We start from the raw sequence: 26,335 nt of genomic DNA on the forward strand, positions 1-26,335 counted from the left end.
CTGCTCTTGTTTTGCATCTTTTTGTGTTAATAAAACCAGCCCTGAGGAAAGGGCCTTGGACTGAACTGTTGTTTGGAGCTTTATTTTAGCTTCCCCAGCAAGTGTATCTGCCCATCAGTACACAAATCTAGACACCCAGTAAACCAGGTGACCAGATAAAAGTCCGAGATCAAAAACAAGAAAAAAAAAAAAGTATGTCATTTACTTCCTTATAATACAATTTTATGTTACTGAACTATAGAGACATGCTTTTCTGATGCTACCTGACTCTGATGCTGGTGGTGAAATGAGTTACATAAATACTGTTTTGCATAATATATTATACCGACTTACCTTATGATTATAGGAATCTGCTACATAAAGCAGTTTCCTTTTCTTGTCCCAAGTTACACCAAGGGGGTGCTGCAGCTTTGCATTTATTCCTGCTTCATCTACATCACCAAAGGCAAACAAATTCTAAAGGAGTGAATTAATTAAATTTGTACAATTAGTTGGTTATGCAATGTTGACATAAGGCAGTAGACAGTGCAAATCACCGTAATTAAATGGAAATTAACTGGCTAATTTTTAAAAAATGCACTCATGGGAAATGAAGCACTCAGGGGACTGGATATGGGTGTGGAGCCTTTGCATTCTAGGCCACCAATCCAGCCCATTTCAATAGCAATCAAAAGTCACTGCCATACATGGTTATTCAGTGGATTTTGTGAATGAGTTGGTCAGTCCAGTTCTTGTTGACCAACAATCTGCATTACAAAACTTGTGCTTAGACACTAAACAGTGAAATTAAGAAATGAATGAGCCTGGAGACAGAACTACCCTCTTGCCCCTAAAAGTGGTTCCTCCAGATCAGGCTTGAGGAATATTGGTAGGGTGACGCTGGGAAGACCGAAGTTGTGTGTTAGTCTATTACCAATGGATCTCTCTCTCCTCCTACAAGATGTTTCACTGCTCCATCTTTCAGTGAGATTGTTCGCACAGTGCTGCTCTCACTGTCTGCTACAAAAATACAGTTCCAGGGTTCTTCAGAAGCCAGAGAAAGACCTGAAGGCTGGGCAAAGGCTGCCTTATGGGGGTATGCATTGTTTCGGTTCTCTTCATTCCCACTCCCAGCAAATCGAAGGCAGGTTCCTTTCTTTAAATCACTGAAGAAAAAACAAGTGCCCAGGTTCAAAGACAAGTCTGAAATAGTTCTTTCAGAATTCTTATATAGTTTCTGTTTGGTAAATATAAGTTACCAAAATAATGGTATTTGAACTGCTTTTATTTTAATTTGTATTTCACCTTGGTTTATAATTGATACTTAAATGATTTAGCATAATGCAAAGTAAAACAATATTTAATTAAATGTATGTATAAGTGTTTTCCAAGAGGATAAGTCTCCTTGAAGTTTAAAGGCTCTTGCTCATCAAAAGCTAAACAGCTGTTTCTAATATCTATCATTATAGTGGCGTACCTTCCTTTTGGGAGTTTTCCGCATTCCAACATGAGAGCCCAGACTTGGTGAGTACCTGCCATGGCTATCCATAGAACATCATCTTCATGGGTCCCTGAAACTTTACCAAATATGAGTATAAATATCGTAGAATGGACCTCGGGCAACATTTGCAAAAAGGAATTACCTCGGTCATGAAAAAAAAGTGAATTACTTTCAGTTACTTAGCCATTATTCTTCTGTAGCTTTACTAGGGGAGAAAAAGTTGTACCTTTTAATCTTTGTTGAAGATACCACCTCTACTAGGAAATGCAGTCAGCAGTCATTCTGATAGTGGATATACATTTTACTCAGTGTCCCAACAATAATATTGAATAACGATATCTACAGCACAGGCCCAACAAAGAAAACAACAGAACACCACTAGCTATCACCTTCAGCCCCCAACTAAAACCTCTCCAATGCATCATCAAGGATTTACAAGCTATCCTGAAGGATGACCCATCACTCTCACAAATCTTGGGAGACAGGCCAGCCCTTTCTTACAGACAGCCCCCCAACCTGAAGCAAATACTCACCAGCAACCACACTCAGATTACCATTGTACATGTCCTAAGTGAACTAAATATTTAAGTGAGCATCTGAACAACAACTGGGACAACACCATAAAGAATTATATGATCGAGAAAAAAAGCAAAGTTAAAAAAAATTAGTTGTTGAAGTCATGGATTTCAGATGTATTCTTGCAACAAGATAGAGAGTGGTGATTACAGGATGATGTTTGGGAATGATGAGTATGCAAAGATGCTCTACCAAAATCAGAATGTGGGGTAGGATTTTTAAAAGCACTCAGGATTTCAAAAGCTCCCATAGATTTCAGTGACAGCAGTTAGGCCAACACTGACAGCTTATGAAAATCCAACCTAGAAAGACTAATTCTAATATTGTTCAAATACAGGCATTTCTATTCAATGAAAATTAAACATTGAAAGATGGTGTAAAGATAATAAAATCTAAATATTCTTTTCAAATTAAGTGCCTGTAGAACCCACTAAATGTGTTGCAGAGAAACCAAGTATCAGTATTTATTTTAAGTTTTATTAAATATATGAAATATTGGTATAAAGAAATGTCCCTCTCTCCCCAAAGAATGGAGACAGAAGAACTGTGAAAAATACTCAACAACTGTAGTCATGCAAGTCAAGTAGTTCTTTCTAAGACAACTATTAGATCAACAACAACAACAAAAAAGAAACAGATATGGCAACAGACCAAATGTTTGGATTATGAGAAACAAGAAAAGATCTCTAATCTCAAAATTATCACAGAAAAGCAAAACTATTAACATCTGTCATAGCATATCCGTGGGTATTTTTAAAAGTAAGTCACTTAGTTTGTTATACAGTGCTCTGATGATAGACATATTACAAAAGTTTATTCTTCTTACATGAATGACAGAAAGTGCTCTACTTTGAAGCAGCAGCAATTTAGAAAAAAAACAGCAAAACCAGGAGAATACATAGAAAGAAGACACCGACAAAAGCAGGGAGGAAACCAAATGCTGAACTAGACTTTACTCTCACTGCAGTTAATGTGATAATACCAAGTACTCCTTATAATCCTTGTATGGTGAGGATTTATTTATTTTCAAAGGCTTTATTATAAAATAATTATCCAATAAAAAGAACAAAGTAATTCTTTTACGTTTACACAATTAAATACTACATTCCAATCTATCTTGGAAGGTTTTTTTAAATCCAATGTAGTTTCTCCTTATTTGGGAATGCATAGTTTTATCTCTAGTGCTGCTTGCAGTATCAAAGCAGAAGTTTTTCTTGTTAATATGATATAGTTGTATTATAAAGATTCACTCACAAATTATAGCTTTTGATGCATTATTTCATGTGACAGCATTTGTTTTGCAAAATAAGAAAATTATATCGACATCGTTTCAAATTGCACTTTTCCCCAAGCAGATCTCCACTTTACTTCTGGAGTTTCTGGGATCCCCTATTTTCCTCTCTTCTATATCCTTACTGTTAAGGGTCTATGGCCCTGATCTTGCAAACATTCATGAACATACTTAATAGTAGCACATGCTTAAGGTTGACTAAATCACAAAGTAAAGTTAAACACATGCATAAGTGATTGCTGGATTGGGGCCTGTGCCATAACCACAATTTTTTCAGCAAGGAGGACTGGAAAGGATTTACTTTATAACTAGTCAGTAACAATCTCTGTCAAAGGATCACATTCCCAGGATTACAGCAAATTTCCAGCCTCCACTGTCCTGGGACTGCATGCCTACTTCCAGTCTGGAGATAAAGAGGCTGGGAATCAAAGCCATGTCTCTTGGACGGCAGCACTAACATTTCCTAACTAGACTGAAGATTGCAAATATTTTTCCCATCTACTAATTTTATCTTTTTTTGAAAAAAATAGGGGAGAAATCTGTTAGTACACACATCCCTTGCCAACATATAAGAGGCAAGAAAGAATAACTTTCATGCAGCAGACCACACTCATGTTTAAGTATATGTAGATAGGCAAAATGGGTGAAATCATGGCCCCACTGAAGTCACTGGGAGTTTGGCAGTTAACTTCAGTAGGGCCAGGATTTCACCCAATACCTACAAATTAGTGGATTATCTCACTGAAGAAAAAAAAAAAGTCCTTAGATCATTCCCTCAGCCTGATTCAAATCCAGAGAGAGTAAATCCAAGAAAGATGGCCATAGCTTGAGTCTGTACCATTACGAGTAGGTGGGGATTTTGTCCTTTTTGATTTTTTCTTCCCTGTATTTTAGGGAGTTAAAATTCCTGTGCTTTTTTTGCATTATAAAACAGCAAAATCACATACATACTGTTTTATCAGGCAAAAAACATGTGTGTGTGTGAAACAGCACAGTTCTTGGAGTTTTCTTTGTAAGTTAACTGCAGTTGCAGAAAGAGCACAAAGCCTTGCTGCATGTGCAAAATACAATTCCTTTTCTTAAATTTCATGGCAAAGTAGGTTTACACATCTCCACAGGTGCACAGGGCCCGCTGGAGGAAAAAAATTAAGACAAATCCTTGACTTGATGAACTTTCAATCAAAGTTAGACATAAAACAGCAAGGAATGTCAAACAAAGGCTGCAGAAGAGACCAGAGAGGATGAAGATTACAACAGGAACAAATAATGCAATATTAATTTTCAACCAAATCTTTACCAGCATATCCAAAGTGTATTAAAAAACAAAACAGAAACCTAACCCTGCTTCCTAAAATAGAAAGCTAACACTGCTTCCTAAAACATGGAAAAGGTAAAGAGCAGAATCCTTGATAAAGCCCACTATGAACATCAATATGCAGATCTAGATTAACACTTCAGTGCTCTGATATTTACAGTGATGGGTACTATAGAAAAATCAAAGATAGACAGCTAAGCATGCTTACATATCTTGTTTTGATAATATATTAAAATATATTAAAAGTATTGAGCAGCAATAATGGTAATTTCCCCCTTAAACTAGATAACATTCCAAAGAACTTTTAACATTGAATTAGAACAACAGAAGACAACTTAAAAATCTCTTTAGGAGTTGTCAAGCATGTTTATTTTTGGCAGCTATGCATCTGGCATTCACAGTACAGAAAAAAATTCAGAACTTCAAACAGTGCTTAGGAATCTAATTCACAATACATTTATTAATGCCCACTGTTTAGGTTTTTTAATCACAGTCTTAATATGATTAACAGAACAAAGTTACTGACTGTGGAAAACAGAACATGCAATCACCATTGCATGTAGAAATATCATAATATTTTACGAAGTACATTGTAAATTTGCAGATTGGGAAATACCAAATTTGCCTTCTGTTACGTTGACAACTTTGCTAGAACCAACATTTCATTTTACTATCAGAAAGGATCATAATCATCTGCTTTCTCAAAATTCAGAGAAGTCTAAATTATTAGACATTACAGCTGTCAAATTAAGTTTTATAAGTTCACCTTTACAGTTCATTACACTCTATGGAATGAAGTGTTTCCTTGTTATTTCTGTTCAAAAGATCTTTTTCTAGTAAAAGGCAGTTTTTGTAACATTAAAAACACCCATTTTTTTCTTGTAACATATTTCTATTATGTACATTTAAATTATTAATGGAATATAAGGCATTTTAATAATCCCTTAAACACCAATCTTATCCCCTAAACACCACTCTTTTGGCTTGATAAAGGACAGTAAATAGAAGTCAATAGCTTAAATTGATTGCTGTGTAGTTGTTACGAAGTATGCCAGAGTAGCTGACTACTTGACCACACAAAACTATATCAACTCTGTGCCAAGTCTCTCCCCGATTAGTTTCCCTTCAGAAGCCTAAATGGAAAAACACTACCAATTTAGGAATTATTACACTTGCCGGATAGGGGTGGAGAACCCGGGATACAACTTGTTTAGGACATGTGAAAGTTCCCATTATATCTATTTATTCTTTCCTTCTGTGAGTTTTGTAAGCAAGGCTGAAGACAGCTGTTCCATACATTCAGATAATATGTACAAGGAAATCACACACTATGAAATCTTTCCAAAACAGTGAAAAATTTCCTGGCTACTCCACTTGTGCATAGAATCATAGAATATCAGGGTTGGAAGGGACCCCAGAAGGTCATCTAGTCCAACCCCCTGCTCGAAGCAGGACCAATTCCCAGTTAAATCATCCCAGCCAGGGCTTTGTCAAGCCTGACCTTAAAAACCTCTAAGGAAGGAGATTCTACCACCTCCCTAGGTAACGCATTCCAGTGTTTCACCACCCTCTTAGTGAAAAAGTTTTTCCTAATATCCAATCTAAACCTCCCCCACTGCAACTTGAGACCATTACTCCTCGTTCTGTCATCTGCTACCATTGAGAACAGTCTAGAGCCATCCTCTTTGGAACCCCCTTTCAGGTAGTTGAAAGCAGCTATCAAATCCCCCCTCATTCTTCTCTTCTGCAGACTAAACAATCCCAGTTCCCTCAGCCTCTCTTCATAAGTCATGTGTTCCAGACCCCTAATCATTTTTGTTGCCCTTTGCTGGACTCTCTCCAATTTATCCACATCCTTCTTGAAGTGTGGGCCCAAAACTGGACACAGTACTCCAGATGAGGCCTCACCAATGTCGAATAGAGGGGAACGATCACGTCCCTCGATCTGCTCGCTATGCCCCTACTTATACATCCCAAAATGCCATTGGCCTTCTTGGCAACAAGGGCACACTGCTGACTCATATCCAGCTTCTCGTCCACTGTCACCCCTAGGTCCTTTTCCGCAGAACTGCTGCCTAACCATTCGGTCCCTAGTCTGTAGCTGTGCATTGGGTTCTTCCGTCCTAAGTGCAGGACCCTGCACTTAACCTTATTGAACCTCATCAGATTTCTTTTGGCCCAATCCTCCAATTTGTCTAGGTCCTTCTGTATCCTATCCCTCCCCTCCAGCGTATCTACCACTCCTCCCAGTTTAGTATCATCCGCAAATTTGCTGAGAGTGCAATCCACACCATCCTACAGATCATTTATGAAGATATTGAACAAAACCGGCCCCAGGACCGACCCTTGGGGCACTCCACTTGATACCGGCTGCCAACTAGACATGGAGCCATTGATCACTACCTGTTGAGCCCGACAATCTAGCCAGCTTTCTACCCACCTTATAGTGCATTCATCCAGCCCATACTTCCTTAACTTGCTGACAAGAATACTGTGGGAGACCGTGTCAAAAGCTTTGCTAAAGCTTGGCATGACGTTTTGCTGTGACTTTTTTATATCACATTTCTCAAAAGACTTTTTCTCTTTAAGTACTTTTGATATGGGAAATAAAATCCCAGTGTCACCTTCCACTCATTTGTCGAGCCCTGTCCTCACTACTGAGCAATTTTTAATTTTGTTCTCCAAATATTTGAAAGAAAGACCCTTAAGTTTTCCTTTACAAATACGTATCTGGGTATTTTGGGATCTCATTCACAAATACATCTGTAGCCCCTACTGTTACATTCCAATTATATTTCTATTACAAGATCTTCTGTAAATTAAAATACACATTGTGTAATGAGGTCACGAGAAATGTGCGTTTAGAGAGCCTAAAATAGTCAAACTCTGTGATAACAAAGAGCCAAAGTTCAAAGCTTTTTCTGTGCCTTAATGGTCTGAGAAATCAAAGAGCACCTGTTAAATGGTATTCAGTTGTTATCAACTTGTGGAATTATGGGTGAATCATCAGGAATAATTCAGAAAAATTATAGTATGCAATTTTTGTAAATAAGCCGTTAACAGAAACATGGAAAAATCTTACATTCCTTTGCCTTTTAAAGGTTATAGAATTTGTACTTCTTTAATAAAATACTGCAGTTTCATTTAAATTTGATCCACATAAAACTTACAGCGGTTTGAAGAAAGTACAAACTTCCAGGTAGGTAGTTTACTGAAGTGTGGTCAATACTCGGCGTTTCTATAAATAGATGCAAATCATGTAGTTCAAGACTGGATTTTGGAATCTAAAACGCACAGCTATGTCACTAAGCATGGGTCACAGTTCTGTTCCTTCCAGTAAGAATGCAGCTATCAAGAACATTTCGCACTTAGATCAACTGTGCATTTAAGTATCACTTGCTTTCAACAGCCACTGAATAAAAATAGAAGAGAGCTTCAAAATTAATAATACATTTTTAAAGGCATACCCCTCCATATGAAAAAATGGGGAGAAATCCTATTCCATTTAAGTCAATGGGAGTTTTGTCATTGACTTCAATGGGGCCAGGATTTAATCCATGGGGTTCACTCAAGAATTATAAAGCAGACTAAGACAACATTTCAATGGGCACAGCAATGAAATCAGAGATAAAAAACAGGATTTTATCAACAATTAATTTAATCATTTGCCTTGTCTTCATAAATTCCCTACCTTAAAAAGATAAATTTGTTTCAGTTTTCTTATGGTGGCTCAGCAGTCACTTAAACTCTTTGCCTCAGTTTTTGCCAACTGTAAAATGGGTATACAAAAAGCTAACTAACCTCATAGGGATGTTGTGAGGCCTGATAAACAGGACACTGAGATCCTTCATGAAATGTGCTCCAAGTATTTTCCTTTTCCATGACCATTTTTGTACAATGCACCTTCCTTCCAGGCCCTGCATAAATCCATCAAGTACTGATCTTTACACACAGACCGTATCGATGATCCTAGAATAATACCCATTAGTGTATCCATTTCAATCCATTTTGATTGTCTGATTGTTTGAATGGTTTGTCCCTCTAAATAAAAATTCTGCAGTGTTTTCTAGGATGACCAGACCATCTACTATACAGCTTTTCACACTAGAATTTAGAAGTCTGCTTCTTGATATATTGCAAAATAACAGCAAGCACATGGAATTTAAACAAATTTCAGAACAAATTTTGTGAAACGCTTTACTCAAAAACCTAAGGCAAAAATCTATGAGCCATATATTTGATATAAGACACCTTTCCTGAATTATCAAGCCACAATTCCACAGTAAGGGCCTGATCCAAAGCCCATCACCTGGAATCCAAACACTATGAAATGTTATAACTAACACAACCATATACTTCATACCTTTGAAGATGAACATTTTGAAATAGAACTGACCACTAATTGATCTAATGTTGTAAGAGCACCAGTGATATACCAATACAAACAATATGTTTTTTAAACCAATACAAAAGATTTGAAATTGTTTCTGTTCTCCAGTGAAACACACAGGCAATTAAAAAAAACTTAGTATAGAAGTCTTTTAAAATACTAATACGTGCTATAAATTACTTTATAGAGAAGGATTAATCTCTTAAGACAACAGACTGATATGGAAAAGGTGAGTCACTTTTAAGATGTAACCTTTTTCTTTGAGACTTTGAAAAAGGTCAGCACAAGTTGTTTTATATTGTAAGTGTCTAAGTATAATATATACAGAGCTTAAGCATTTAAGACCCTTTTTGCCTGCCTTCCATACCCTGAATATCATGGCCTTTGGCATAGAAAAGGAGAATCACAACTGTCTCCTGTTTAAAACCCTATGAAATCTGTATACATATATGCTCTGAAAAAAAAATCTCCTGGTACATCTGGGGCATAGTTAAGTTATGTACATCCTACTAAGAGAGGAGCGAGCATGCAGGAAAGTGAAAATGTGTGCTATAGGTATTCTCCATTCCATACACTATGCCAGTTAGTAACACAAGTCAAATGAAACAATTCGTGTATCATCAACCTTGATTTGCTCATGTGTAACCCCCAGCTTGCCCGGAGACACTTGCTGCATATGCAAATTAGAGACTGTAGAATCCTGTTGGCATTTGGACAAGCACAGAAGTGACTTTTGAAAATCCAGTCCTTTATTTCATCCATCCAAATCCACAACACAGACATTAAAACATCAATCCCCAATGCACTATGAATATCAGTTCTACTTATCTGAACACAGCACACTGAAAATCAACAGGACAGCTGAATCTCTGCCTGGAAATGGAACCTTTACTTTCTTGAGCCAGGATATTGAACACTTCCTACAAAATTGTATTTTATATAGCATTACTTTTTAATATTTTCTGAACACTATATAAGATAAATCTGAATGTCCTTTACATAGATACATTACTATAAGTGATAGGACTGTAATGCAACCTAGCATCTAAACATAAAAATATACTCTAAATCAGGGGTCAGCAACCTATGGCACACGTGCCAAAGGCGACATGCAAGATGATTCTGAGTGGCACTCTCACTGCCTGGGTCCCGGATGCTGGCCTGCGGCTCTGCAGCCGCCCCCAGCTGTGGCTCACTGCCCCCAGTCTGGGGCAGTGAGGGGTGCAGACAGGGGAAGAGGGGGCACAGCTCAGCACCCCCATCTTAAAAATTGTTCCAGCGCCACTCTACTGGGATATTTTAAAGTCCTGATTTGCTGCTTACATCACTATCACGTCATGTGGAACTGCACACTGCATTTGACGTTGTGCATGCTGTCTGTCGCAATTTTTCCCCCCACTATAAGTTGAGGGGTACATTTGACAAAATGTCAGCTCCTAAGAAAGCAAAGTTAGATGTCCATTAATTTCACTTCACAGCAACATTTGGTGGCTAAGTTGTGGCAAGGTTTTGGTGCACTTTGTAAACTGTTTTGATGCAATCAAGGCTTTTTTGTTGGAAAAAGGACAAAACTACCCCGAACTGGATGATGACAAATGGCTGTGTAAGCTCATGTTTCTAACTGACATAATCACTCACCTAAACGAACTCAACCTCAGTCTCCAGGGTGCAGGGAAAATGGTTCCGGATCTCTATGAAACCTGGAAGGCATTTGTTTAAAACTCCCAGTTTTTTCTCGGGATATTCGAACTTCGACTTTCTGCTACTTCCAACACATAAAAGAGCTATCGACACCTTGCACTGTCAGTGTTGATGAGATTGGAATGTACATGCAAGAACTGGAATCAGAATTTTCTGACAGATTTCAAGATTTCCAGCAATTTGGCCCAATGCTTTCTTTTCTAATTAAACCTGAAAAGTTCAATGAAAGCGACTTGGATTTGTCTGTATTTCAGTGAATGAGTGTTGAAGACTTCAAAATGCAGCTCATTCAGTTAAAAAGCTCAGAATTGTGGGCAACGAAGTTTGGAGATCTGCAGAGTGCACTTAAAGCTACCGAGAGAGATCATGGGGCCTCTATTCTGACCTGCTGGACACCCCTGCCAGTGAAATTTAACTGTTTGAAGAAAACTGCATTTGCAATGCTTTCAGCATTTGGATCCACATACCTGTGTGAACAGCTATTTTCACACATGAAATCTGTCCTCTGTCTCTCTCAGAACCTGTTAACAACTGTTCACTCAGAAGCCCGTGTGCAGCTTAACTATCCAAATACGTGCAAGATATTGGAAAACTCAGCAAGGAAAAGCAAGGGCAAGGATCGCACTAAACCAGGGGTCGGCAACCTTTCAGAAGTGGTGTTCCAAGTCTTCATTTATTCACTCTAACTTAAGGTTTCACGTGCCAGTAATACATTTTAACATTTTTAGAAGGTCTCTCTCTATAATATATAACTAAACTATTGTTGTATGTAAAGTAAATAAGGTTTTTAAAAGGTTTAAGAAACTTCATTTTTTCACTCTAATTTAAGGTTTCACATGCAGGTAATACATGTTAATGTTTTTAGAAGGTCTCTTTCTATAAGTCTATAATATATAACTCAACTATTGTTACTGTATTACTGGCATGCAAAACCTTAAGTTAGAGTGAATAAATGAAGACTCGGCACACCACTTCTGAAAGGTTGCTGACCCCTGCTCTAAATTATCAAAATATCCTGCCAACTCTAAATTGTTGGGTATCAGTCAGTAAGAACTGAAGTCATACAAATGGCACTGATTAAGGGGGACTGGAAATGGAATGCAGATCATAGTCTTTGGATCTTGGTACAAATCTGGCCCAGGCTGGTGATGGATAAAAATTATTAGGAGTTGAAAGGCTGTTCAATAGCCTCCATTAAGCACAATGAGAATACGTATCTAAAAACATCAGAATTGGTACTCAGTGGCTTCAACAGAGACACCAAAAGACCAGATGGGCCTAAAAAGAACTACTCATTCACCAACAGAGATGGACCTTGAGGTCAGGGTTGAGGCAGAATGTCAGGAAAGCAGGCCCTACTGATGTCCCTGCTGTGTCTGTTCTGTAGCTAGCTAGAAGATTTCAGTCTCCAGGGCTGTCTAGTTGGCCCTAGAGAAGCACTAAACATTTTTTAAAAAGGTAAACAAATAAAAAAGAGAGTATTGATCTAAGTCTAGTAGACACGCACATAAATGGACAATTGATTGCTAGGACCCAATTCAGTATGAAAAATCCTCACAAGTTCTGAGGTAAGAGCATTTACAAAAACTGGCATATATAAAAATCTGGCAACTGTATCAAGAATCAATATGTCATGAAGCTAAATACCATTGTAGACCTGATTCTCTGCTGCCTTTCATTATGTGCAGTCATTTATATTTGTGAAATGTGAAAGTAAAACGCTATCAAATCAGAAGGAGAAAGGCAGTGGAAAACCAGGCACCATATTTTTAATGTGTCAGATGCCTAGGCTGTTATCCACAATTTCTATTCTTGTCTCTCACAAAGAGCCCATCAGTTAATGCCTCATTTAACAATCAATGCTATCTTTAAAAAACAAACAGATTTTTTTGGCACCTGATAGAAATAGAGGCCAGCACCATGAAATAAATTATAAGCAAAATATACACTTGCCTATTGGATACTTCAGACTACTCCACTAAGCAGCTTAAGTTACACACTGCACAGTTCAAAGCTGTGCGTATCTGTTTATCCAAGTTCAGGGTGTCGCATGGTCCCAAAGGGTCCCACAAAAGACCATATTCATATAACCAAGGCAATTGGCTACTCATTACATGAGGTTCCAGAAATAAAGGAGAATGGCATAACCAGTCAGGATAAAGTTCAGAAGGCTCAGTCTCTAGCTACACCACACTGCACAAGGCAAGGCATTCACTTCACATTAGTGACTGGGCCTTTTGTAGGCAGGTTATTGATGAACCCTAACTATATGGAGAAAACTCTTTGGACAGAAACCACACATATAAGAAAGATCATGTAGCACTAATACAGGACAAGCTAAAAATGCTAATAATACATATGGGTGCAGTTACCTGTCACACTTCCCAATAACCAAGGCCACGGGTGGTACCACTCTCCATTACACAGATTTAAATTCTTTAAATTCACACTCAGACTGTTTTTCTCTGATATCTGACCCAAGATTAGTGCTTAGAAAACTTTACTGTCCTGGAAGGATTTGTACTGGGCTCACCAAAGTACTTCTAATTAGAGATATCAGACTCAACTCATACCATTCATATCACACTCTTTTTTGCCTACACCTTCAACTTCTGACATTATTTTAGAGGCTTATTTAGAAGAAATGCTGGAGGTCAAAGTCAACTTTTTATACCAACTGAATGCTGAGGTTCTAAACTTTAAGGTGATATGAAATATTGGTTTCTAGTAGTTATGGATCTTGAAATAGCAGCTGCTAAATCATGTTGGAATAGACATTGAGTGAAAAAGTAAAATAATAAACCACAGTTATGTGATGTCAAGCTCAAATGTGTATCAACTGTACTGGGAAAGAAAGTTATATATCCGTGGGAAGCTGAGATATTTTTTGTCTTACCAGTTGTGTAGAGCTTTCATTTTTAGCCCAGATTGTAGTCAACAACGGTCCTTCCATCTAGCAATGCTTTTTGTCACGGATCCAGGAATGAACACAGCAAATCCCAAATTAGTGTCATTTCCATTTCCTAAATCCTAATGTTTACAAATGGTTAGAGATCTTTGATGGCCTATTGTAGGAAGGTGGTGCATTAGCTTTCTAATGTATACACACATTTTAAAAGAGCCTATTAAATTACAGTTGCTGTCTGAATGATTCTTGTGCAATACAATGGGCTAGTGCAGTAATACATTTTAACATTTTTAGAAGGTCTCTTTCTATAAGTCCATAATACATAACTAAACTATTGTTGTATGTAAAGTAAATAAGGTTTTTAAAATGTTTAAGAAGCTTCATTTAAAATTAAATTAAAATGCAGAGACCCCCGGACCAGGAGCCAGGCAGTGTGAGTGCCACTGAAAATCAGCTCGCGTGCCGCCTTTGGCAAGTGTGCCATAGGTTGCCTACTCCGGAGCTAGTGCAAGTGATCATGACTCCCTCTAGTGTCTGATCCCAGGGATTATTCAGCCTACTACAATTCACAAAATTCTCCTCAGGTAGCAGAGCCTTCATTTTTATGCTAACAATCCTGGATTTGATACCTGTGGAAAACTGTGGTATCTGTGTGCATGAAAGCCATAGCTCATTAGGCCAGATTATGAAAACAAACTGATTTTACATCTAAGAATTAGACAATTAGTAAAAATATATATATTTGGCAAGCCGATTTAAATATGCCAAAATGCTTATTTAAATGTGCAAAATTTCAAGCTCAATCGATACAGTACCTGAACTTCCAAAGATCACATCCCATGGTGAGCTGATGGGCTGCTCCTCTCCTTTTGCTCCACCCTCCTTGTCCGTGCCTTGTATTCCAATGCCTGCTACAGTGTTCACCATCTCTAATTCAAGATCAATCTAAGAGGGAAAAAAGTAATACATACAATGATTTTATAGGCGGTGATATTGACTTTTTCCTTAGCTAACTGACCTAAATGTCTAAGGGTACGTCTACACTGGAGCAGGAGATGTAATTTCCCAGTTGGGTAAACACACCCATGCTAGCTCTCATCGAGCGAGCACACTAAAAATAGAAATATAGCTGTGGTTTTGTGAGCGATGGAACGGGCAAGCCACTCCAAGTATGTGCCTATGGTGTCAGACAGGACCATTCTCACGGGTGGTTTGCCCAATGCACTGCTCATGCCATGGAAGCTTCACTTCTAGTTTTTAACAAGCTAGTTTGATCAGGGCTAGAGTGGATATGTCTACACAAGCTAGGAATTACAGCTCTAGCTCCTGTGTAGACTTACCCTAAAACAGAAAGTCTGCTATGTAACAAGTTGCCTACAGACAGAAACTGATTGCCAATTTGAGTGTCACGTATTTTACAAGACAATTAACAACTTTGCTAAAATTAGCAGACTTATTGAAAAGCCTCATTTTATTTTCCATCTGCACCAAAATGGTAAATGACCTTTCTGTCATGATTAAGTCAAAGCAACTAAAGAAATATATCAGGTCTTCTCTACAAAAGTGCACGGACAATGGACACCTATGTTAGAATTTTATTTTAAAATAAAACAATGTGTTTTAAAAAAATTATATACACACAAAAACATACCATGTATCATAATGTGCACACGGCAAATGATACTCTAGAATTTACTTAATTAGTAAGATGTGCAACTCAGGCTATGTCTACACTACAGATCTTACAGCAGCACAGCTGTACCACTCCAGCTGCACAGCTATAAGATCTCCTGTGTAGGAGCTCTCCACTCCTCCACAAATGCTAATGTAGACAAAGCTTAATTTATGCCTATTTCAGTGAAAAAGAATGTTCTGTTTCATTTCTGCCTTCCCAATCCCCCGCTCTCCTCCTGCATTCATTTTCAATTTTCACAAAGGATTTTCTGATTGAGTCTTCCTCCAATTTGTCATTAATTACTCCTGACGATTATGTAAAAAAGGAATAAAGAGGAGCCTGCTTATATGCAATATTACACCACATCTGTACCAATAATTCCACTTTTACATTTAAATTTGTCTTTTGCTAGCATCAAAAACAACTGAAACACACAAAAATAGCTTTTAGATTACCTCAGTTCTTTAAAGATTGTGCTATCGAAGTACCCCTTCAGAAAAAGGGCAATGGTTAATCATCTAGGAATAACTATGTGCTAAAGAAATAAGTTTCTATGATATGTAGAAAATGCTTTCATCAGTAAGATGTCATCTTTTTGCTCCCATGAACTGCAACTCCTTGGTCTTCTGAATCAATCACAGGCCACATCCAAGATCCAAATCACAAATTTAAGGAGTACCACATTTACCACAGCATAGCCTTTCATTTAATAACCAGGGAGGAATCGAGTCTATAAATTCACATAGTGAGAATCCTAAATTTATAAGAATATAAATGACTACTTGTGGCTTGTTATCTACTGCATAGCTCTACAAAAACTATGAGTCCTACTCTACCACAGCGCCACAATACTTGTACTGTACATAAAAGTATGATGTTAGGTTTGTAACTTGAAATGAAGGGAAAACAATTTCCATATTCATTACTAACAGTAGATATTTCTCATAGCAAAATAATAGGCAAATCAGGGGTTTGTCAGGACAATCAGGTATGCATCATTTTACTGGAAAAAAGTCATGGCACACAATATTTCAATTATTATTGAACATTTTCCATTAGGAAAGTATTAAATTGCTGTTATTAATAGTTTTCAAGTATTTAAATATAGCAAAAGTGGACATGATTCCTCTAAAAACAAATTGGGCAGAAAGTATTGGTTTAGTTATTGATAAATACTGGGCCAAATTCTACTCTCAGTTACACAGCATAATTTGTGAATAATTTCTTTGATGTCAATTTTCATCTGTGCAACTGGGAATAGAATTTGCACTGTTATCCTTTAACTTGCTTTTAAATGAAAATTTTACCTTTCTAATCAGATGGTTTTCTGTATCAGCTACAAAAATAATGTTATTCTTTATAGCCACCCCTTGCGGTGAGTTGAATGCTGCCTCTGAAAATCTTCCATCTTTTCTCCCACTGTTTGGTCCTAAACATGAAACAACCCAATCAAGAGAATAAAATTTCACACTGCACAAAAAGGAAAACAGTAAGCAATCACATGTACAATTATTTTACAGATTTAAGCATTTTCCACAAGGTGCTTTTGCAGCTCTGCATACAGTTCAGTTATTTTTTAGATCTCTTCTGTATAGTTTCATTTTTAGAATCACCTTGCTGTGCAACAGCAATGATACAATTCAATATTCTGACATTTTTCTCCTCAAGTTCTAGGCATACATGGGTTCTCCGCTCAAGCAACATTCACAATAAAAGTTTTTTATTGGGATTCTAAATTGCTTCTCTTTTCTTAGACTAAGACAGACACAATTTCAGAAAAGCCATCTCTCAGTATTTTAATCCTGGCTACATCAAAGCAAATTAGCTACAAACATTTTAACTTCATTATTTTTATTTACTTCAATTATTTAGTGTTCTGGATAAGCTGCAAATCAAGGTAATTTTCAGCTAGCAAAAATAGTTCTTGATCAGTAATTACTAGCAACAAAGAGGTATTGAACTGCATGTAAAGGGCAGCATGAAGAATGCATCTAGTTAGCCTTCTAGACAGCACGATAAGGAGAGAGAAGAGCATCATGATCTACATAAAAAACTGTAAACGTAAGTATCATATCTTACAATGAGAGACAGAATATACTGTAAAATGAATTAGCGGCAGCTGTCACAGGAAGACATTTAGACTTTATTAAGTTTGCATCACGATCTATGACGCAAATTCAGTTATTTTAACCTTAGTGGATACCAACACTTATTACTGAATTATAATCTTTGCTACATTGTTTTCTGCCCACAACTCTTTTACTGAGTCACTAAAATAAACAAATTACTATTAACTTTTACATATAAATTGTAAGATGACAGTTTAGGGTTTACAGATAGCAAATACAGGATGTGACAATGCCAAATTTAATTATTTATGCAGAATCAAGCTCAAAAAGTACTTGGATGCAAGACCTCTCAGAGACTGCACAGGATGGGATAAGTGGTCTTATTAATTAAAATAGATAGTACTCTTTCCTTTGAATCACTATTGAATGGCTAACCCAACATCATATTAAGGAACACCTTGCTGTTAGAAACGCCATCGTACTGGTCATAAGAATTCACATAAAACCTCTGCTGTTGTGGAAGGTGCTAATGCTGGTGTCCTGATCAGATTTTTTACTTGGATAATTATGTTCTGCCTACTTAATCTGCTGTCATTCAACTAATAAGGTTCCTGTTTTAAAAACTGTAGTATTGCTGGCACTGTTTTAGTAACTGCAACATCCTACAACGAAGCAGGTGTTATTCAATGGCAGATGAATTGAAATAACCCATATATACACAGAGGGCCTGGTGAAAAACTCACTGATGTCAATGGGAAACTTTCCTTTGACTTTAATGGTTTTGCATCAGACCCATAAAAAAATTTGTCAATAGTGGTTGTCAGTAGGACGGCTTGTAATTGAGGTGTTATAACAGGTATACGTTTAATATAGATATGACCAAAAGAACCTATAAGATGCAATCACTGTTCACTTTTTTTATGTAAGATTATAACAAAAAATGCATATAAGAGGTGCAGAAGAACGATTAGGTCTGTGTGGTGAACAAAAGAGAAAGCTGAACACTTTTAAAGAGACATTAAAAATTACCTTTGCTACCCAGGCTATCTTAGTAACTAAATTTAAATATGTAGTTTACTTCTCACTATGCAGTATGTTACTTTTGCATTCTTGCTTTGTTAGGAAAAAAGGACTAGGCAGTTTGACAATTATTTCTAGTCAATTTCTAGACTTTTAGGTTTCTATACAACAGTTCAAGACTTCAATTAATTTGTTGCAGACACTACATGAGATTGTTAAAGAGCAATGCTCCTAGGGAATCCCGAGTTAGCAGCAGGCCTCAGGATTCCACTAATAAGAAAGGGTTCATCAGTATTGCATTTTCAGTGGACTGAGGGAGGTGTTTGTGTCTCGCCTCATCTCCCTGGCTCACCCACTCCCTTGCAGTGGATTCTGTCTTTGCGGTGTCAGGGAAGGAGCGACAGAGTACCTGCTATTTAGATGTACAGCACCATGTACACAAAGCGATCTATAACTAGTAATTGTCTGGGCAGATTCTATACTCTGCTATCTGTACTGCATGTTGAAATTAATATAAAAATGTCAAAATTACTCTAACAATTAGAAACATGAGGCACCTTAAACAAGTGTATTCATAGAGTCTCTCACACAGATTTGTTCTTAAAGTTATTTTACTATCCAAAAAAAATATTTAAAAGGGAGTTGTAAGCAAAATGCTTAAACAAAATAGTTGAAAAAAAATCAGTAATTATTTTCAAATGTCTACAATATGCTGAGCGCTGAACACAAAGAATGCAGAACTTCTCTGAAAAGGCTATGCTCTAAAATAACATGATTCTGAGAAATTAATGTAAATCTTACCTCCAATGGTGTGTAGGATTTGCCCATTTTTCCTGACAACCAAAATCCTGTGATGTCCGGTATCTGCTATCACGAGTCTATTTCCTGAATTGTCTACAGTCACTTTGCCAGGAAACAGCAAGGGAGAAGAAGGCAGAGAGTCTCTGTACAATTTTATTCCAATTTTGTTATCTGTGATTTGTCCTTTCTCTTTGTAGAACTTCAGAGCAATAGAAGTAAATAAAAATAATTTATCTTTGTGTCCCTCTCCAACAAGAGAAAACAGCATATTTCCACGAGGCCCAAGAATGACCAGAGTTGGCCAGCAAGACACTTCCAGCTCATGCCAAAGTGTTGCATCAGCATCATTTACCACAGGGTGGGTAATGTTATATCTAAGAACAGCACTTTTAATGTTATTGAGAACCTTTTCATTTGGGAACTTCGCTGAATGGACACCAACAACAAGAAGACCATCTGAAAGCAAAAATAAAAGAGTCTTGCACTGAAACATGCCTGCATCTGAATAAGAGTTTGAATAAGAGATTAAAAACGAAGTACAGTCCTAAATCACAACATGACTGACTTCATTACAAAGTGAAAGAGGTGTGATATAAGTTAAATAAAATAAAGATCACAGCTCAATACAGTAATGGCTGCACAATCTATCCATTAATACTAAATACTATGGTTTACAAGTAAGATTTCAGTACAGTTTAGATGCTATTACTTCCCAAGCTGGTTAAGATTTAGTGCATCAAAAAATTTTTTTTTATTTGGTTGGTCCCCTTCACAAGTAATAATATGGAGATGCTAATGGTTCCACTGAAATTTAAAATTTTCTCAAGTGTTCATTTCATCAACATATTACTTTTAATTCTACTGCACAGCTTTTCTGCTTTAGAAAAATACAGTAATGGAAAACTACATTCTAAAACTGGTAATCAAACTTACCACAGAAATCTGGAACTAGTAAGTAGGATATAAATAATTCTTTCAAAGTTACCATGAAATAGTTGGAGATTGAGATACTGTAACATTCAGTGTTTCAACAAACATTAGAAACACATCAGTATAATAAATAGTGCTTATGACAAGCCAGATATGAAACTTTTCATGTACTTCATTTTAGGGAGGACTATTACAGAGTCTTAGAAATCAGCTAAAGAACCCAAACTGCCTCTGATTTTCCCCATAAGAAACAGAGGGGATAACAGCCTTGATATCCTAAGAGAAAAGGTGCTATATAAGTGAAAAGTATTATTATAATTCAAGTAATGTACACCAGCAGCCACCCTAGGTCATCCATAAATAAGATGGAAACAATCAGCTAGTCACCTTCCTCAAGTTCCTTGTCTACTTTTTCTCTGCTTTCATAAAATTCAAAGCAAGTTTTTCATTTCTAGTTAATTTTCTTTTCATGATAAAGGTTAAGTTTATTTAATTCTATTACACTTGGCACTTATGGACGCTGCTGCTCTCCTGCCAGAAAGTAAGAGAAAGAAGCTTCACTTCACCTTTTAGTAATCTTCCAAGGAACAAAGCCGAGACTATTTAATTTTCTATTTACCATACTTTGGCAAGGAGAAACCAGAACTGTCTCAGAAGGATTAATCGATATTAGTGTCCAAGGTTCATTGTATACCTTTACCTATATCATTTCTGCATACTTTTAAATTTCAGGACACAACTATATATATTACATAAAAGGCACACACAGTCCCACGTTGTTTGTAGTTAGAACAGAGGTGAAAGCACAGTACTATTTGGAGTGGTACATCCTATTTAAGGTTTTATATTGTGTTTTGGTGAGAGATTATGCTGTTATATTAAAGGAATTTAACTGTGCATGTGACATAATGATATTTCCTAATCTTTCTTAGTAAAGTTCTAGAGTGCTATTAGCCATAACTATATTTTTATGTTATACATAAGTAATTCATGAACTCTGTTCTTCCTAACCTTACAGATCTGAGTGGAACAGATCAGATAGTCTGGGATTGTGGTTCAGACAAGTTCTGGAATCTGTCTGTTTCCCAGATTGCGCTGCTCACAGCTATGATCCCATTTAGTCTCCCATTCCTTTTCTTGAATGGAGCAAAATTACATCAACTAGGCAGTTGTATAAAGCTACTACTTGATAAGAAATCAGAATTCTTAATACAATGGAAAACCCTGGCAAAGCATAATATAGCCAGTACTTTTCCAAGATCACTCATGCTTCTGAATAGTGTAAGTGTTCTGGAACCATAAATAATATCTGGAATCTCTCAACCTTGGTATCCAAGTACAATAGACCCTTGTTTGCAGCAACACCTTGTAAGAGCAACCGCCGCTTATGAGCAATATTTCCGTTGAGAAGACTTTCCCTACTGTGAATTGTCCACTTGGTAACAGGAACATAGCTACCACATAAGAGCAATGTTTGTCATGTTGTGATGTCACATCCAGGGAGTGGAGACTGGGGGGGCGTGTAGGGGCATTGTCCCTCCCAAACTGTATCTTTCCACTCCCTTCCCAACCCTGGCCTTTCAGCACAGCTCCAGGGCACACAACCCCATCCACTTGCCCTGCCTGATAGAGCCTGCATGGAGAGCATGTGTAGGGAGAGTTTGGAGTTAGGGTTTGGAAGAGAGATTTTTGAGGGGAGGGGGAAAAAGTTGGGGTTGGGAGAGCAGCAGAGGCTCAGCCGGAAGGTTTCCTCCTCCCTTTCTCATCGTCTGGCTTGCAGGCAGAGGGGTATGTGCATGCTATTTTGCACTGGGGAGTATTGGGAACCCCCCGCCAGCATGCATCGAACTATCCTCTCCAACTTGGTTGCCGGGGGAGGGCTTTGGGTGTGCTGTTTTGCAGTGGAGGATCGGGGAACCCCATGCCCCAGGGCACTGACCAGTCCCCACTGTCCGTTCTAGAGTCCACTCCCTGCTCCATTGCAGGCTGCGCATAGTACCCTCCCCATCCATCCATTCCTTGCCAGAGTGGAGCACGAAGGGCCAAATTCAAGATAATTGACCATTTTTTGTATTCTTTTCTTCATCTGATGTCAACTTTTCTTTTGATCATGCATACAGAAAAAGTTTATGACACCAGAGATTCCAAGCACCCCACTTCCAATTTGTATTATTCCTTTAGGAGAGAGTAGCACTCAGGATTGAGTGTCTCTGTGCTGAGCCTTCAGTTTCAAGGCTCATCCATACTCCTAGCCATTATAAACAGGAGCAGGGAGAGGGGGAATGGCAAATGAAATTACTTCAAGAGCAGAGCTACCAACTTTGATTATGAAGCAGTTTGCTTCTCAGGTGAATTCTCTGTGGTTCACCAGATAGGACTTAATCTGAAGGACCTGAGTAAATTTGTCAAACTGGTACTATAGGTCGACAGTATGAAGACTTCCTGTAGTGCTTGGGTGGGAGCCATGGGTGGGGTGGGGTCGGGTGAATAGAAGCGGATAGGCTATTGCCCCTCCCGCATCTCCTCTCTCTCTCCTTGTGAATATATTGTGTAACAATCAATCAAGCATGCTCGTGCATGCACAAAACACACAAACATGTTTTTAAACTCTTATACCATTGACAAATCACCAGTCCACGCAAAGGCACATCCTAGCGACCAAGACACCAACTCCCTGCCAAGATTTCAAGTTTCTAGCTTGCATGTGTTTTTTTTTTTTAAATAATGGGAAAATATTTTTCATTCTGGAAAATGGTTGAAACGTTTGACTCAGATTTTAAGAAGTTCTTGCACACTGAACACCTGCCAAAATTTCAGTCTAACAGGTAAAAGGGAAAGTGTTAAAGAAACAAAACCGATTCCTTTGAATAGAAATGTGTATACTACCTGAATATAGATGTCACTTTGCTTCTTAAACTATAATTGTATTATACAGTGGTGGTAAATCAGGTGGAGTGATAGTAAATAACGAAAGAGTTGGCAGGGAGGAATATTTTGTAAAGTCCATGTTTCTGGGTAGGTGGGAGGAAGGAATTTATTGGACTCCACTGAAACACATTTTTAAGTTTTTAGTCCGAGAATACTGAAGTCAGTAGGTATGTCAACGCTGCAGCTGGGAGCATCCCTCCCTGCCTGGGTAGACAAACTCTTGTGCTAGCTTTGCTCAACTACCATACTAAAAGTAAGCGTGGATGTTGTGGTGGGCAGTGGCTTGGGCTAGCAGCCTCAGTCCAAGCCCACCTGACTGCCAGGGGTTGAACTAGGGTGGCTAACCCAAGCCACTGCCCTGCCACAACATCCACACAGTTATTTTTAGTGTGCTAGCCAGTGCAGAGCTAGCACGTGTCTGTCTACCTGAGTTGGGAGACGTGCTCCCAGCTGCAGCACTGATATAGACCCATGGGAAACTCCATTGGGTAAGTGTCTAACTGCACAGATCTGATTTCAGAATCAGAGCCCTACTCCTTCTACTTGCCATTGCAGGATAGTTTCCTTCAGCAGGGGATGGATGGATCACTCGATAAGTGCCCTGTTCTGTTCATTCCCTCTGAAGCATCTGGCATTGGTCACTGTCAGAAGACACGATACTGGGCTGGACAGACCACTGGTCTGATCCAGTATGGCCATTCTTAATATGTTTTCTAGTACGTTGTCCAGTCTTACTTTAAATGTCTCATATAATAGGGTTTTCCACAGTCCTCACAGGTGACTAGTCTACAGTACAGCAGATCTTACCATTAGGAGTTTTTTCAGCCTCGTTTTCCTTTTTGTGATTTCAACCACTTACTCCATTTTAACCCTTTTTGTACCACACTGAACTCTCTCTGACTACTGAACATAGTCTTCAAATATTCATAGATAACTGTGTGTCTGATCTATTCTTCCAGCCCATTTTTAATACAGTGTATGCTTAGGAAATCTTTACAATTAGCCTGTGTATAATTTGCACAGTATGTTATGTAATATGAAACAAATGAAACAAACAGGAAAATAATACAGATAAACTAGGCATTAAATCAAAGTACAGCTCTGTACTGTATTAAAGTAATTTCTGCAAAGGTGAATGCTTGTTTCGTTGTCAGTTTTTTTAAAAAACTGTTTGAATAATCACAAATTAATATAATAATTTTAAGATGTGGAAAAACATGGAAGTGTTTAAAACCACTAAGCAATGAAACTTTCAGATAACATTTGAAAACTGACTTTCTGTATACAGCAGTGTAGGTCCAAGGCACTGAAATACGTATGCCAAGGATTAAATCAATCTTTCTTTGTGAAAAAACAAGCTTAGTTTATACTTTATACTGACAGACTGATTTTTTAAAATCTTTACACAAGTTACGTCAACCTTTCAGCACCTCACATAGAACTTCTCAGAAGAATGTTTCCTTTCCCTTCTGTTATACAGTGTTGACAGAATATCATCATAAATGAAACTGTAAATACACAACATGTCTTGTATTAATAAACTAAAACCTAAAAAACAAGTTTTTAAAGACAGTGGCAACTATCAGATTTTCCTTTCAATTTGATTTCTGCAACACACTTCAGAGTCCTCACGTAGTAGAATAAAAGAGCTTTGAATTGTTTTGTATTTTAGGTTGTGGTTAAAAAATAATGTTCGACAATAAATTCTCACTCAAACATTGTAATGTCTACAACAAATCTATAGAGTTTCCATTAATAATACTCTCAACAGAATAGCGCCTTCATTTCAACAGAAACCAAAATTAATTACAATTGAGCATCAGTAGTGAAAGAGTATTACTACCAGGTGTCTTAGCTGGAATTCTACCACGGCTTTGGAGCGGAGCCCAGAGTTGGAGTGCGGAGCAGCTCCAGACCAGTGGAGCTGCAGGTTTTTGCCTGGAGCTGGAGTGGAGCCGGAGCACAGCTCCAAAGCCCTGCAGCTGAATTCTACAGTATTCCATCCTAGGTCCTTGTCTTTTCTACCTCTACACTTATATCCTAAACTCATTTGATCAGCTCTTATTGATTCAGCTATCCACCTCTACAATAATTATTCTCAAATATTTATCCACCTGTGATCTATGTCCAGTTCTACATCTCCATTTGCCCTCTCTGATCACTCTTCTTCGATGTCTTGCCACCACCTTCCATCCAATGAACAAATTCACTACAGGCATAAATGGGAGCAAGTTCAATTAAGTCAGTGCAGTTATACCAACAGTGAATTTGGTCCAGTACGTCTCAAACTGGGGTTCGGGACTTCTCATGGGGTCGTGAGGTTATTACATGGGCGGTTGCGAGCTGTCAGCCTCCATCCCAAACCACGCTTTGCCTCCTGCATTTATAATGGTGTTAAATATATTAAATATAAAAATGTTTTTAATTTATAAGAGGGGGGAGGGTCTGCACTCAGAAGCTTTCTGTGTGAAAGGGGTCACCAGTACAAAAGTTTGAGAACCACTGGTCTAAAGGAAGTTACTCTTTTCTCTCAAAATCATTCTCTTCCTCACTTTTCCCCTCCGGCCCAGACATTCTCCTTCCCTCCCTCTCCCCCTCCAGAGCCCAGCTGCAGCCCCCCTCCGCAGAGCCCAATTGCAGCCCCCCCCCAGCCCACACATTCTTCCCCCAGAAGTGAACTGCAGCCCTCCCGCCCCCCCCCCCCCCCAGCTCACACACACTCTCACCACCTACCCCTACCCACCAGAGGCCAGCTGCAGGGTCCCCCTCCCCAGCCCAGAGACTCATATCCTCTATGCTTCAGAGCCCAGCTGTGGGCTGCCCCAGCCAAGACACTCACAGATCCTATCTCCTAGAACCCAGGGATCCAGAGGAAGAAACAGCCTGATGCTGGGTCCTGGGCTTGCTTGGAGTTTCCTGCACGTCGCGGTCACCCTCCTTCAGGACATGCTGGAAACAGCAACTGCTGGAAAACCTCCCGTTCCCGCCCACTCCCCCCCGCCTTGTCTTTTATTTATGAGCTGGGGTTTGCCAGGTCCAGCATCCCCTAGTGGCAGCCAACATCTCTGCGGCCCATTTCTGTGGGGGGGAAAGGAAATTCTGTGTGCACAACATTAATTTCTGCAAAATTCTGCATTGCACAGTGGCACAGAATTCCCCCAAAAGTAAATAGTAACACCATGTTTTCTTCCCAGCATTCAAAACATCTGGAATTATGGTTAATGTACATCCAGTTCGCTCCAGTTCCTAAT

At 38.3% G+C, this 26,335-nt stretch overlaps 1 protein-coding gene across 5 annotated transcripts in view; it reads right to left on the reverse strand.

The window, feature by feature from the left end:
• NHLRC2 (NHL repeat containing 2) overlaps positions 1-26,335 on the reverse strand; it is an 89,033-nt gene that overhangs the window by 47,330 nt on the left and 15,368 nt on the right. For all 5 annotated transcript variants that reach the window (XM_073354320.2, XM_073354322.2, XM_073354319.2 and 2 more), the window contains exons 3-8: positions 19,227-19,682; positions 16,644-16,765; positions 14,477-14,606; positions 1,457-1,556; positions 914-1,145; positions 334-456 (exon numbers count right to left, since the gene is read on the reverse strand). In XM_073354320.2, coding sequence (XP_073210421.2) covers positions 334-456; positions 914-1,145; positions 1,457-1,556; positions 14,477-14,606; positions 16,644-16,765; positions 19,227-19,682 — 1,163 coding nt within the window. The remainder of the gene's footprint in view (positions 1-333; positions 457-913; positions 1,146-1,456; positions 1,557-14,476; positions 14,607-16,643; positions 16,766-19,226; positions 19,683-26,335) is intronic.

This window comes from Lepidochelys kempii, chromosome 7 (assembly GCF_965140285.1).
Source record: "Lepidochelys kempii isolate rLepKem1 chromosome 7, rLepKem1.hap1, whole genome shotgun sequence".
Taxonomy (NCBI): Eukaryota; Metazoa; Chordata; order Testudines; family Cheloniidae; genus Lepidochelys; species Lepidochelys kempii.